Source organism: Pelodiscus sinensis, chromosome 2, assembly GCF_049634645.1.
Source record: "Pelodiscus sinensis isolate JC-2024 chromosome 2, ASM4963464v1, whole genome shotgun sequence".
Lineage (NCBI taxonomy): Eukaryota > Metazoa > Chordata > Testudines > Trionychidae > Pelodiscus > Pelodiscus sinensis.
The window spans coordinates 156,383,563-156,396,563 of record NC_134712.1 but is presented as its reverse complement, the minus strand read 5'-3'; the positions used below and the strand labels follow the sequence as shown (position 1 = coordinate 156,396,563).

The 13,001-nt window shown below is 42.1% G+C and overlaps 1 protein-coding gene across 3 annotated transcripts in view; it reads right to left on the bottom strand.

Moving 5' to 3' along the window:
• The window catches only part of GRB10 (growth factor receptor bound protein 10), a 207,138-nt gene that overhangs the window by 156,524 nt on the left and 37,613 nt on the right, over positions 1-13,001 (bottom strand). For 2 of the 3 annotated variants that reach the window (XM_006136362.2, XM_006136363.4), the window contains one exon: positions 3,168-3,265. The exons of the other annotated variant lie outside the window; for it this stretch is intronic. In XM_006136362.2, the coding sequence (XP_006136424.2) occupies positions 3,168-3,218 (51 nt within the window). In that variant the 5' untranslated portion in view covers positions 3,219-3,265. Of the gene's footprint in view, positions 1-3,167; positions 3,266-13,001 lie in introns of those variants that run through there. 3 annotated transcript variants of the gene reach the window in all.

Below are 13,001 nucleotides of genomic sequence, written 5' to 3'. Positions count from 1 at the left end.
CTGTGTAAAATTTAACAGGATGCATTCTCTCACTCCCTCCTCTGGAGACCAGTAGGTGCAGAGGAGCCAACCTACAGCAGGCATTGCTATTCCTGCAGTCTCAAGTAATTGTTATGAAGCTTTTTAGTCAGCTAGTTTCCTAAGGTGCACTGCTTTTGTCTACAGCAGTGGGTGGGGTTAGGGTGGGGAGAGGGAGAAGAGGATGTGGCATATGAAAGTGTATAAAAATCTACAGAAGAGTTGAATTAAAAATACCAGTGTTGCGAACTTCTTGGGATTGTATCATCTCAAAAAAAAAAGACTCAATATTTTTTTCCTTAGAGCTCCAGCTCCTGGAGACAACCTACCACAAGGGAATCTCAGCTTTCATTTTATAATCCGAATGGTTGTCAAGAAAAACCTGGAAGTGTATCTAAAAACTCAGATCAAAATACCAAAAAAATACCTTCCCACACATACTTGACAAATTTGAGAATATGTTACAGGTTTTTTAGAATACCTGGTGTTGGAAATAATGCAATTACTTTAAAAACCTCAAGAAGAGGTCTGTTTAAATACAGTGCACCTGATGGACCAATAAATAACTGAGCCAATGGAATGAAGAACCAAACTTGCTGGAGTTATTGAACCTTCCCTCCCCACAGAAATAGAAAATTTAAATTAAACTTCCTCAAACAGTTTTAGGAGGAAGAGTGCTAAGCAGCAAATATGTGACCCATGCTAGCACAATGAGTAGTTGCCTCCCTCTTTTCATTGGTCGACTTGAGATACAAATCTGCTCCAACCGTAAGGTAAGGAAGTTTCTCTTCTCCTTTTGCTCAATGGATATAATCTCCTGGGCTTAGCACTGTTGCCCCATGAGGAGTCAGTTACATATACCACTAGATAAGTTTCATGATAAAGCAGGAACTGCAAAGAGAAATAATTCACACTAGTGTGACGGGTTTGATGGGACCAAAATAGAGTCTCAAGAGAAGATACCTTAGAGTTGTTTGCATGCTGTGTTGGAGGGAATCTGAGAGCCATGACCATCAGCACCACTGGACTTGGCATTCTGAGGAGGATAATGGTTGTGTAATGTGAAGTGACTGGATGTTATGATTACACGTTGGTCATGCTCAGCTCACCACCTTCTCCAGTTTAGAGTCAAGACTAAGTTTGAGCCCACTGGACTGAAAAAACTGTTTCACTGGTGCACTAATGAAGATGGAACCCAGCCAAATTTATCCAAGACTTCCTCAAAAAGGGGACAGAGGAATGAAGTCAATGCCATGTCAAAGAGACAGACATTTTACAGAACAGTCTTATTCTTTGTTGAAGACATCCAGCATAGTTTTTTCAGAACTCTGAAAGAGGTCAAAAGGACTTTAAGGTTGATTCTTATTGACATAAGAACATAAGAAGGGCCACAGTGGGTCAAAGCAAAGGTCCATCTAGCCCAATGTCCTCTCTTCCGACAGTGGCCAATGCCAGGTGCCTCAGAGGGAGTGAGCAGAGCATCTAATCATCCAGTGATCCATTCCTTCTCGCCCATTCCCACCTTCTGACAGACGCTAGTGGCACCATTCTAGGGGTGTAAAATTTCAATTAATTGGCTAATCGAATAGTCGATGCAATTTGCATCGGTTCAGAAGGGTGCCTCCACTTTTGAAGTGCAGCAACAGCCCTAGGACTGTTGCTACACTTCAAAGGCGAAGGTGCTATGGAGAGCATGAGGCCAGCGAGGGAGTCAAGCAGTCCCACACTGGCCCCATGCTCTTCATAGCATTTCAAAGAGGCAACACCACATGGAGCCCAGAGTCAGCAGGGAGCTGACCCTGGGCTCCACATGGTGTTGTCACTTTGAAACACTACGTGCAGCCTGAGGCCAGCTGGGATTCCCCCAGGCTGCACACGGCATTTCAAAGCGGCAGACACTGGGCTGCACATGGCATTTCAAAATAGCAGCACCATGTGAAAGCACCTCCTTGCTGCCTCTTTCTGATAGAGGCAGCTAGGGCGTAGGGGGAAAAGCAACTTGTCAACTAGCATGTTGACTATCCGATAAGCTTTTGCCCACCCTGGCTAATAGCCACTGATGGACCCATCCTCCATAAATTTATCTAGCTTATTTATGAACCCTGTTAAAGTCCTGGCTTCACAACATCCTCTGGCAAGGAATTCACACAATGCATAGTTAACCTGTGGAAGAAATACTTCCTTTTGTTTATTTTAAACCTGACACCTTTTTGTTTCATTTGGTGAAGCTTAGTTCTTTTGTTATGGGAATGAGTAATTACTTTCCTTTATTTACATTTTCCACACCGGTCATGATTTTATAGATCTCAATCATATCCCTCACTTAGTCTCCTCTTTTCTAAACTAAAAAGCCCCTTTTTTTATTCATCCAATACAGAATTTTTCTCCAAATAGTATCTATCACTTAAGTGGGGAAATCACTCCTGAAAGAAACATTACTGTTGAGACAGAGGACTAGACAAGGTACGACTACTTGTATTTCATATTTACTTCCCTAGGCTTTTAGGCCTAACACTCTGTTCCTGTTGTGCTAAGCACTAAACATACACAGAGGAAAACATAGTCCCAACTCTAGAGAACTCATCTGCAGGTATATTACGCTAAGTACAGTAACTGCATAGGGATTGGAGTGAACAACCAAAAAATATATGTTCTGTTTTTTTTCCGTTACAAGGCTTTACACCTTCCACTGAATCACCTAGCACTGGCCACCATTAGGTTCTGGACTAAATGGACCAGTGATCTGATCCAATATGGCAGTCTTGGCATTTCCTGTTTCTGTTTAAGACGCAGAAGACACTGGTACCGTTTGCTGGGACAGATAATTCCCACAGTTCATGGGTGCTGTTGCCTGTCACTCTGTTGCATGTCACTCTGCCAGCAACACAAATAGAAGATCTGAGGGTAAAATAGGTCCTTAGCTAACAATATTGCCTATTTCGTTAGCTTAAAATAGCTCTTATTTGGCATATGTGGGTTCATGAATAGGTGGTCCACAGCTGATGTCAGAGTCACTGCTACAAAATACCGCTCAAATTCAGAGTACTAGTAGACAGCTACTAAATCTTCAGTTTCATGTCAGCACCATCAAAATTACAATGCAAGGTTTCAAAAAAAACCAAACAAAAACCCCACAATTAAAAACTTACTATCCGGTAAGGATGGTGTAAAAAGGAGTCTGGGCAGCCAGCTAAAGCCATTTGTTCTTATAAATTTTCTTCAAATTACATCGACTGCTTCACAGCACCTGCAGAGGACAAACAAACAAACAATCAGACACCACACTGAGGGCCCGACAACTTCTTCTTAAAAAAAAAGACCGCTTGAAAGGGCCAGGGAAGAATGCTAACAAGTGAGAAGTACTTGCACTAGATATGTGAAAGGTTAACTGGTAAGCATCCCGCCTAATGAGGGATGGTTACTGGTTCTAGTTAAAAGGTAGTGACTGGAGAGGCTCCCCACATGCCGCAGGCAGGGGCTGCTCGCTCCAGCCCCACCGGGTGGAGGGAGTGTCTCCTGCAGACTAACTACTCCAGTTGTCTGCAGCATGGAGAGAAGGAGGGCACGCCAGCCTGGCTGCACCAGGCATGGATCTCCCCTCCCCCTCCACCCACCCGCTAATCGGTTTACCAGTTAAATTTAACTGGTTTACCAATTAAATGGGATTTTACATCCCTAACTTACACCAACTTGGAGGGAAGTCTGCAAATCAGGATTCGGTGGTAGTATTTTTAGCCTGGGAAAACAAGTCTGCTTACTTTAATGCTTTTTTCATTCATTCAGTTTCAGACTAGCCTGCCCCAAGAGGAAGGACCAACTATTATCAAGTTGGATCATGCATGATCTCCTTACATGCATGGAAAAATTCTCCTCACTTTGGAGGTAGGTTCCTCATATACTTAAATTTTACCTCACGCTTCCTCTAAATTCCATAAATAAATCAGAGCAAGATACTTTTAAGATAAAATGGATCATCACAAATACAGCCTTATCCAGGCTGCCCCTCTAAACCAGGGCTGTCTCCCTACCTTGGGGTCTTTGGCTCCTTTCCTTCAGGTGCAGCCCAGCCAAAAGACCTTAGCCTCTGCTTTCCTATTCTTTTTGTTAAGGAATTGAGGCCACGCTCTACCAACCACTGCTCAGACTTAAGGACCAAAGACATTGTTTAACAGTTGCTCATCAAGACTTTGAAGGCAACACCCTCTTATGTCTCCCTCTTATGTCTCTCATTCACACAACTGGAACCCACAAAGTATTCTCCACTCCATATGTCTAATTTTACACACACAAATGATACATATATTAGATAAACAGGACCAGTGGATCATGACATGAAGATTGTTGGGCTACATGAAATAATTCACTCAAAGCACCTTTGAATTATGTATATTCATGTCCAGGGCTCGACAATCTATGTAATCTACTCACTCGTAGCAAGTAGATTACATCCCAGAAGAGCCGGGTTAGGCCGATCTGCACATGCACAGAACGATCTGCGCATGCGCAGAATGCCGGACAGCGTGGCTGGCAAGCGAGGCTCGCCGCAGCTCAGCAAGCCCTGTTCATGTCCATACGTCCATTTCATAAAGCATAGGTGGGGATGTCCGTCACAAAGACCCCAGAGTAGGGAGACAGCACTGGTTTAGAGGGGCAGCTGGAAAAGTGGTTAAGATGAGTTTGAGTAAGTTTTTAACAAGATTTTAGTGTAGAATTGGCTAAGCATTTTTGTTTCTTTTGATTTGTAACCTACTTTGCTCTGCCTGTTCTCACTTATCACTTAAATCCTACTGCTTCTACTTAGTAAAAATCACTTTTATTTCTATCAACCCAGTGTAAATAATTGTTACCTGGGGGGGGGAGGGGGACAACCAGTGTGTACATTCCCCCTTTCACTGTAAAGGTGGCTTACCTAATTCTTTGGGGTATGATTCCATTTGGGGAGTGGTATCCCAGGAAGCTAGGCCCCAAACTGCACTCTCCTTGAATTGAAGAGGTTCAGTGTCTATACTGCTTCTTAGTGGGGGTTGGGAGCTCAGCTCGGGGCCTTGGCTGGAGGAGACCAGTGGAGCTGGCCCAGTAGGACCAGGCAGTGGGAAGCCCCATAGAGTGGGGGGGAGGGAGTGGCAATGGCCGTGGCAGCAACCCCAGGAAGCACCCCCAAGGGGTCTTCTGTGACCGCACCCCGTCACACACATATTTTCAATGAGGAAAACTTGTAATAAGATTCCTTCCTTCCTTCCATCTCCACCCCAAAAGAATACAAGTTTACAGACTTCCAAATTCATTCTTGTTTGGGCGCAGAGACCATTTTTCATTCTAGGTTTGGTTCCACAACTGGTTCGAAGCATGGCTGTAATACAAATAATCACAGCCCATCCAGAAAACGCAAGGTGGGATGATGCCTTTTTGGCGTGGGAGAAATTCTGGATATAAGCCAGCAGATGTTTTAAAATAAACAGATCGTTCAATCTCTTAGGTACTTACAGAATTACAAGACAGTTCACCTATGCCTATAGTATTATACACACACACACACACTTTTAGCCCCCTACCCTTCCCAGCTCTGTACAGCTGTTCAGAGTGATTCATGTTCATAAGCCTGCACGATCTCAGTGAATTTTTGACCCTCCACTGTACAATGTAAATAGTTAATACATTACTAACCCATAAGTTAAAAGATACCTAAGCCTATGTTTGCAGTTCTGCCCCAGTAAAACATGTTTTTCAGAGTTATAGAGCTTGTATTATTGTGGGGGCATGCAGAGTCAAGGGAGAATACTTGTTGTGTCTTCTTGTCTGAGACAGTACCACTTTATTCCTTTCCAAACCAGGACAGTTTAGAATACGGTTCTCACCCACAACACACTTCCCAACTCTCATTCCCTCCTGGTGTGGCAGTCTCTACATTAGCATAGTGATAGAGATGTAGCCATGTTAGTCTGGTGTAGCTGAAACAAAATACAGGACTATGTAGCACTTTAAAGACTAACAAGATGGTTTATTAGATGATGAGCTTTCGTGGGCCAGACCCACTTCCTCAGATCAAATAATGGAAGAAAATAGTCACAACCATATATACCAAAGGATACAATTTTTAAAAAATGAACACACATGAAAAGGACAAATCACATTTCAGAACAGAAGGGGGATGTAAGGGGGGGGGGGGGGGAAGGAAGGTGAATGCCAGTGAGTTAATGATATTAGAGGTGGGGAAGGGGAAATGTCTGTGAGTTAATAGTATTAGAGGTGATAATTGGGGAAGCTATCTTTGTAATGGGTAAGATAGTTGGAGTCTTTGTTAATTCCCCTGCGGAGAGTGTCGAATTTTAGCATGAATGCCAGTTCAGAGGATTCCCTTTCAAGTGCAGATTTGAATGTCTTCTGAAGTAGGATGCAGGTTAGCAGGTCATTCCGACAGTGTCCTTTCTGGTTGAAATGACAAGCAACTGTTTTTTCTTTGTGATCCTGTCTAATGTCTGTTTTGTGGGCATTGATTCTTTGGCGAAATGTCTGAGACGTTTGTCCAATGTACATAGCAGACGGACACTTTCGGCACATGATAGCATAGATTATATTTCTGGAGGCACAGGAATATGTATTCTTGATCTTATAACTCACTTGGTTAGGCCCAATAATGGTGTCAGCAGAGTGAATATGTGGACAAAGCTGGCAGCGGGGTTTGTTGCAAGGGAAAGTACCAGGGTTGGTATTAGTGTGGTATGTCCTGTGGTTGTTGGTAAGAATCATCTTGAGGTTAGGTGGTTGTCTATAGGAGACTATGGGTCTGTCTCCCAGAGTTTTTTGGAGTTTACAGCCTATACTGGAACAGGACACTAATCTATTGATAATGTGTTGGACAGGTATAAGTTGGGAGCTGTAGGTGATGACAAGTGGTATTCTATTGTTGGTTTTCTTGGGTCTGTCTTGTAGTAGATGGTTTCTAGGTATATGTTTGGCTCTTTCAATTTGCTTTTTTATTTCTCCAGGTGGGTAGTTGAGGTTTCTAAATGCTTGGTAGAGATCCTGAAGTTTCTGGTCTCTGTCTGTGGGATTAGAGCAGATGCGGTTGTATCGAAGGGCTTGGCTATAGATGATGGATCGTATGGTGTGTGCTGGATGGGAGCTGGAAGCATGTAGGTAACTGTATGAGTCAGTGGGTTTTCTGTAGAGGGTGGTGTCTAATTTTCCATTGTTGATTTGTACTGTGGTGTCCAGGAAATGGATCTCTCGTGTGGAATGGTCCAGGCTGAGGTTAATGGTGGGGTGTAGGTTGTTGAAATCTCTGTGGAATGTCTCCAGTGTTTCTTGGTCATGCGTCCAGATCATAAAGATGTCATCGATGTAGCGTAAGTAGAGAAGGGGTAAAAGGGGACGGGAGTTGAGGAAACGTTGTTCTAGGTCAGCCATTAGCACATTTTTGTTACCATAGAGGATCGCCAATCCTCCAGGGTTGTCCTGGAGTCTCCATGAATTAGAGAATGTCATGTGGTGAAGCCTCCAGAAATACTTCCAGACAAAATTGGCAACCTAGTCACCAATGAAGCTGCACTCCAAAGGGAACTTGTGGGGTCCGGGGAAGAAGAGAGGGAAACAGACGGAACACTGCTTAAGGTCAAGAGGGTTGATCCAGCTCACGGAGGCCCTGATGTTCTCCTACCCCCAGGCCAATCAGATGTGCGGGATGTGTATGGCCAAATCCTGAGGCTTCCAAGTAGGGGCCTCTGAGTGTAGTCCACCCAATCACAGGTACTATTTAGAAAAGTGCCTCTCACCTCTTTCTGCAAGGAGTGTTAATTTATAGTTTCAAAGTACGTTAGTTATAAATACAATAGATTCTATTACTTGAAACTACTTCTAGTAAAGTGATAGAAATGTAGCCGTGTTAGTCCTGTTTTTTGTTTCAGCTACACCAGACTATGTAGCACTTTAAAGACTAACAAGATGATCTGAGGAAGTGGGTCTGGCCCACAAAAGCTCATCACCTAATATAGCATCTTGTTAGTCTTTAAAGTGCTACACAGTCCTGTTTTTTGTTACTTGTAGTAAAGAAATGGAGTTTCTAATAAATCCTTTGAATAGTCTTAACAGCTCCTTACACAAATTGTTAGAGAGATTTCCTTCTCCACAAGGAGATCTGGCATCAGAAAACCAACAGCCACCTAAAATAAACATGTCTGTTAATAAAAGTATTGGATTTGTACACACTATTACTTTAAGTTACATGGAATACTGCTACTTAAACCTTGCATTACTCATATCGGAAGAGACCATTTTAAGCATCTAACAAGTCTATTAAAATATGGCATGATGCATTTCTAGTACAGCTGCAAGAGCACCCATATAGAATGCATATCTAAATATGCAAACAATAGGCATGGCTAAGACCATCTAATTTTCATTTGTCAAAAGTTTACATTCAGTTCTCACCATTTTAGCTGTTCTTGCTAGTTTGACAAAAGGCAACTCTAGATTTTATTTTTCAGTATACACTTTGCCTCAATTCCCCTCAGTTTAAGCACACACTTGAAAACATTTCACAAGATTCATATTAATTTAGCTCTAACATTTGCCAATGCTTCCATCTTGCACAGTATGAGTTCTGTAAGGACACTGAAAGCTAAATTGGCTAGAGTCTGAAATTGCAATAGTGTAGCAGCAATATTGAAAGCAATTATTTTGACTAGCTTAAGCATTCAGATAGATCGGGGAGTGGGAAAGAGGATGAAGAGAGAAATCAGTTTTATACTGAAACAATTTTCATATTACGTTAATATTTTAAAAGTAACCAATAAAGCATTGCCTTTTTATGAAACAGTCATGGTTAAAATTATATCAATTATTTTCTGAACAATTTACAGGATGACAACATTGGTATGTCTTCATTTAAACGTTTCAGAAATCAACTGTATTCTAAAGTAAGGACATAAAATCCCATTTCAGCAGTCAATCAGTTAAGTGTTTATCTGGTTAGCCAATTAAGCAATCCTGTGGGCGCTGCTCCTGGGCATGAGTTAATCCGTTACCAGTAAGCAACACCCAGTAAGGTACCTGGTTAACTGGTAAAAACCCCTATTCTACGTAAAGAGGTCTGGATTACTACAAGAAATTTTAATAGGTTTCCAAACAACCCTACTCTAGGCAAGACTGTACAATTTATCAAGACTTATTTGCTTCACAGCTATATACTTGAGTACTCATTTGTTAACACTACAGTAAGAAGAAAGCAATCTTCAAATTGTATCATTCCCAGTCATACATCTGTATGGATTTAAGACCACACCCCACTCCTGATTGTCATAAAATAGTTTATCAAAATATCCTGCTATAATAATATAAAACATGTTTCATCTGTGAAATCTCAAACTTTGGTATCCCACACCATTAAAAAATAAAAATTTGGGTGAGGAGAAAAAGCTTACATCAATTCATTGGGGAAGTTTATAAAAAGTTAAAGAACTCAAGTCATTTTGCTAGAGAATTTAGTGTTTACTGGAACAAACAATTTCATAAATCAAAAAACGTACAAGATTTACAAGAAATGTCTAAGTTTCCTAAATTGTAATAAATATGACAAAAGTGAAAGAATCTAATGTAACTATCTTCTTAACTATGCACAACTTTTACGAGCCAGTTCCATTTACTGGGCCTACCCACGCAACTCTTCACTGGCATTTCAGAATTTGGGTTATTAATGTCATATTTAAAAAAACAAACAAAGCAAGCAGCAGCACCGCTAAAATAATTCACTTCCTTTGGCCATGCTGCAAGTACAGTATTCTGAACACGTAAACTTATAAAGTCAAGGGACACAAACAAAAACATAGCTATGATGTTTGTCGCTAGAAGCCCTATGTTTTCCAGTGCAGTGTCTCAATTTACATTAATAACATTTTATCTTAACATTTTATCTTAAAATATAAGTATTTTGAAAAGCTATTTAGCTTTTGGGTTTTCTACATATATGGCTGCCCATGCATATATTTTTATCTAGAGACCGATTTTAGAAGTTGTTGGATGCCCTCTAGGGATTCAGTAAAAGCTTTGTAAAGTTTGTTCCATCACACCAGGATAAAGTTGCAGTTCTCTGCATTTTTCCAAACCGCCAGTATTTCCTAAAAAGCTGAAGGTAGGCACATAGGGAATAAACCATATCTTTAGTCCCCAATCCTGTAACATTGTATGGAGATTGTTGTATGAACATTTCAAATGATTCCTTCTAATGTGCACTATTTTGCATGTCTCAATTTCATATGTAATTGTTTTGCCTGTTTATATAAATTTTAGCTTGGTCCTTCTGAAGGGTAGCATTTTGCTACCTTGACTAACTGGCTACGTCTACACTGGCCCCTTTTCCGGAAGGGGCATGTTAATTTTAGAGATCGCAATAGGGAAATCCGCGGGGGATTTAAATATCCCCCGCGGCATTTAAATAAAAATGTCCGCCGCTTTTTTCCGGCTTTTAGAAAAGCCGGAAAAGAGCGTCTACACTGGCCCCGATCCTCCAGAAAAAGCGCCCATTTCCGGAGGATCTTATTCAAAGTAGGAATAAGATCCTCCGGAAAAAGGGCACTTTTTCCGGAGGATCGGGGCCAGTGTAGACGCTCTTTTCCGGCTTTTCTAAAATCCGGAAAAAAGCGGCGGACATTTTTATTTAAATGCCGCGGGGGATATTTAAATCCCCCGCGGATTTCCCTATTGCGATCTCTGAAATTAACATGCCCCTTCCGGAAAAGGGGCCAATGCAGACGAGCCCACTTAGAATAGTCTCAAATCATCTCAATACTTCACCACCTCAGGGCTTAAATACTTTTCCACATTAACATACCAATTCTAGCATGGAACCTGGGCATCAACTGTATCAGTCATTCCTCTGCTTCTCATTATTCCCTAACTCAAAGTAGAATTCAGTTGGGAACTCTTTCTGCATGACCACTGCCTTGAATTTTGGCACTTTCAGTACCATATTCTCATAAAGCAGTCTGCTAGTCAGCCTTTCCATTTTTTGAGAGAGGTATGTATGTGGTGGGTGGGAAGTGTGTTGGTTAGTGTGTTGAATCCAAGTTTTGAATTTGAGCTCATCAAAATACCCTTAGTGTTTTTGGCTGTTTATGTAAATCCCAGTCACAAAAATAGCAATTCCCACTTTTTTATTATTATTATTCTAGGATGTTGCCATTTCAACTCATTAACTAGGATTTGGCAATACAGCAAAATTCCACACAGCTGGCTAATACTGACTGAGTTGATATTTAAAATGTTGAATTTAAGCAGCACAAAGAGCCAAGGAGTTTAACAGCAGGAAAGTAAGAGTCAGATCAATGTGTGACTTTGTGTAGAATGCCATCACAAAACAGAAGACTTAAGTTTTGGGGGGTACGGACAAGAAGTCTGGTATCACACCTGTGCAGGAAAAAATAGCCCATGTAATATTTGAATCAGAGCAGAAATAAGCAGTCTATGCCTGAGATGTAGAGAATGTGTTCAAAATCACATATACTTAAATTCATGCAATGAAAGAGTGATCAATCAAGGTAGAATTGTATATGAACATATTGTGTCTCAGGTACAAACACCAAATAGTGAAAAGCTTGAGTAGCAACCATGCAGGAGTAAGTAATAAGGAGTCATTTTATTTTAAAATCTAACTAATTTAAACCATGATTAAATTAAATCACTAGTCAGGAAGACAGTTGATTTAAAACATGGTTATCTACATAGAAGTGCATTCTTGTTGGTTAATACATATTCTTCACAACACAAGATGAAACTTACATCTATCTCTTAGAAAGTACACATTTGTAAACAGGGATTTGAGAACTTTTCTGAATAATTTTAACAGCTATATCAGAAAATGGATTATTTGGTTATTTTATTTACCAATGGTAATCAAAGAAGATATTTATAATCTCTAATTCAACAGGTTAATCATTAGTATTTGGAGGATTTTCTTCCCATGCTATATTTCTTCCCACCAGACAGACATTTTGATTGTTTTACAGGCAGTCCCCGGGTTACGTACAAGATAGGGACTGTAGGTTTGTTCTTAAGTTGAATCTGTATGTAAGTCGGAACTGGCGTCCAGATTCAGCCGCTGCTGAAACTGATCAGTTTCAACAGCGGCTGAATCTGGACGCCAGTTCTGACTTACATACAGATTGAACTTAAGAACCCCAGGCATCCCCAAGTCACCTGCTGCTGAAACTGATCAGCGGCTGATTCCAGGAAGCCCGGGGCAGGGGCTTCCTGTAGTCAGCCACTGGCCAGTTTCAGCAGCAGCTGACTTGGGGACGCCTGGGGCAGAGCAGCTGGGGTGCTGCTGGGTTGGTCCAGTAGCGCCGCCGCTCCTCGGTGCTACTGGACCAACCCAGCAGCACCCCAGCTGCTCTGCCCCAGGCGTCCTGATTCAGCCGCTGCTGAAACTGACCAGCAGTGGCTGAATCAGGACACCTGGGGCAGAGCAGCTGGGGTGCTGCCGGGTTGGTCCAGTAGCGCCCAGAGCAGCGCTACGGGACCAACCAGCAGCGCCCCAGCTGCTGTACCACAGGCGTCCGGAGCAAAGCTGCGGAGCACGGGGGCAGCGGGACAGCCCAGACGCGCCGTGGCTGTCCTGCTGTCCTTGGGCTCCATGGCTTTGCTCTGCTTTGCTCCCCGTCCCCCTGGTCTGCAGACCAGGGGGACGGGCGGAGCAAAGCGGCGGAACATGCGGGCAGCGGACAGCCCAGACGCGTCTGGGCTGTCCTCTGCCCGTGTGTTCCGCCGCTTTGCTTCCTCTCCCTGGTCTGCTGGAGACCAGGGAGAGGGAGGGCCCCGTTCGTAACTGCAGATCCGACGTAAGTCGGATCCACGTAACTCGGGGACTGCCTGTATTTAAGTAAAACAAACAACATTATCATCATCAATCATCATCTATTCTGGATTTTTTTTTTCTTCAACAGCAAACCTATATTTTAAAAAGAAGCATTCAAGTATTTTTAGTCAGGTTT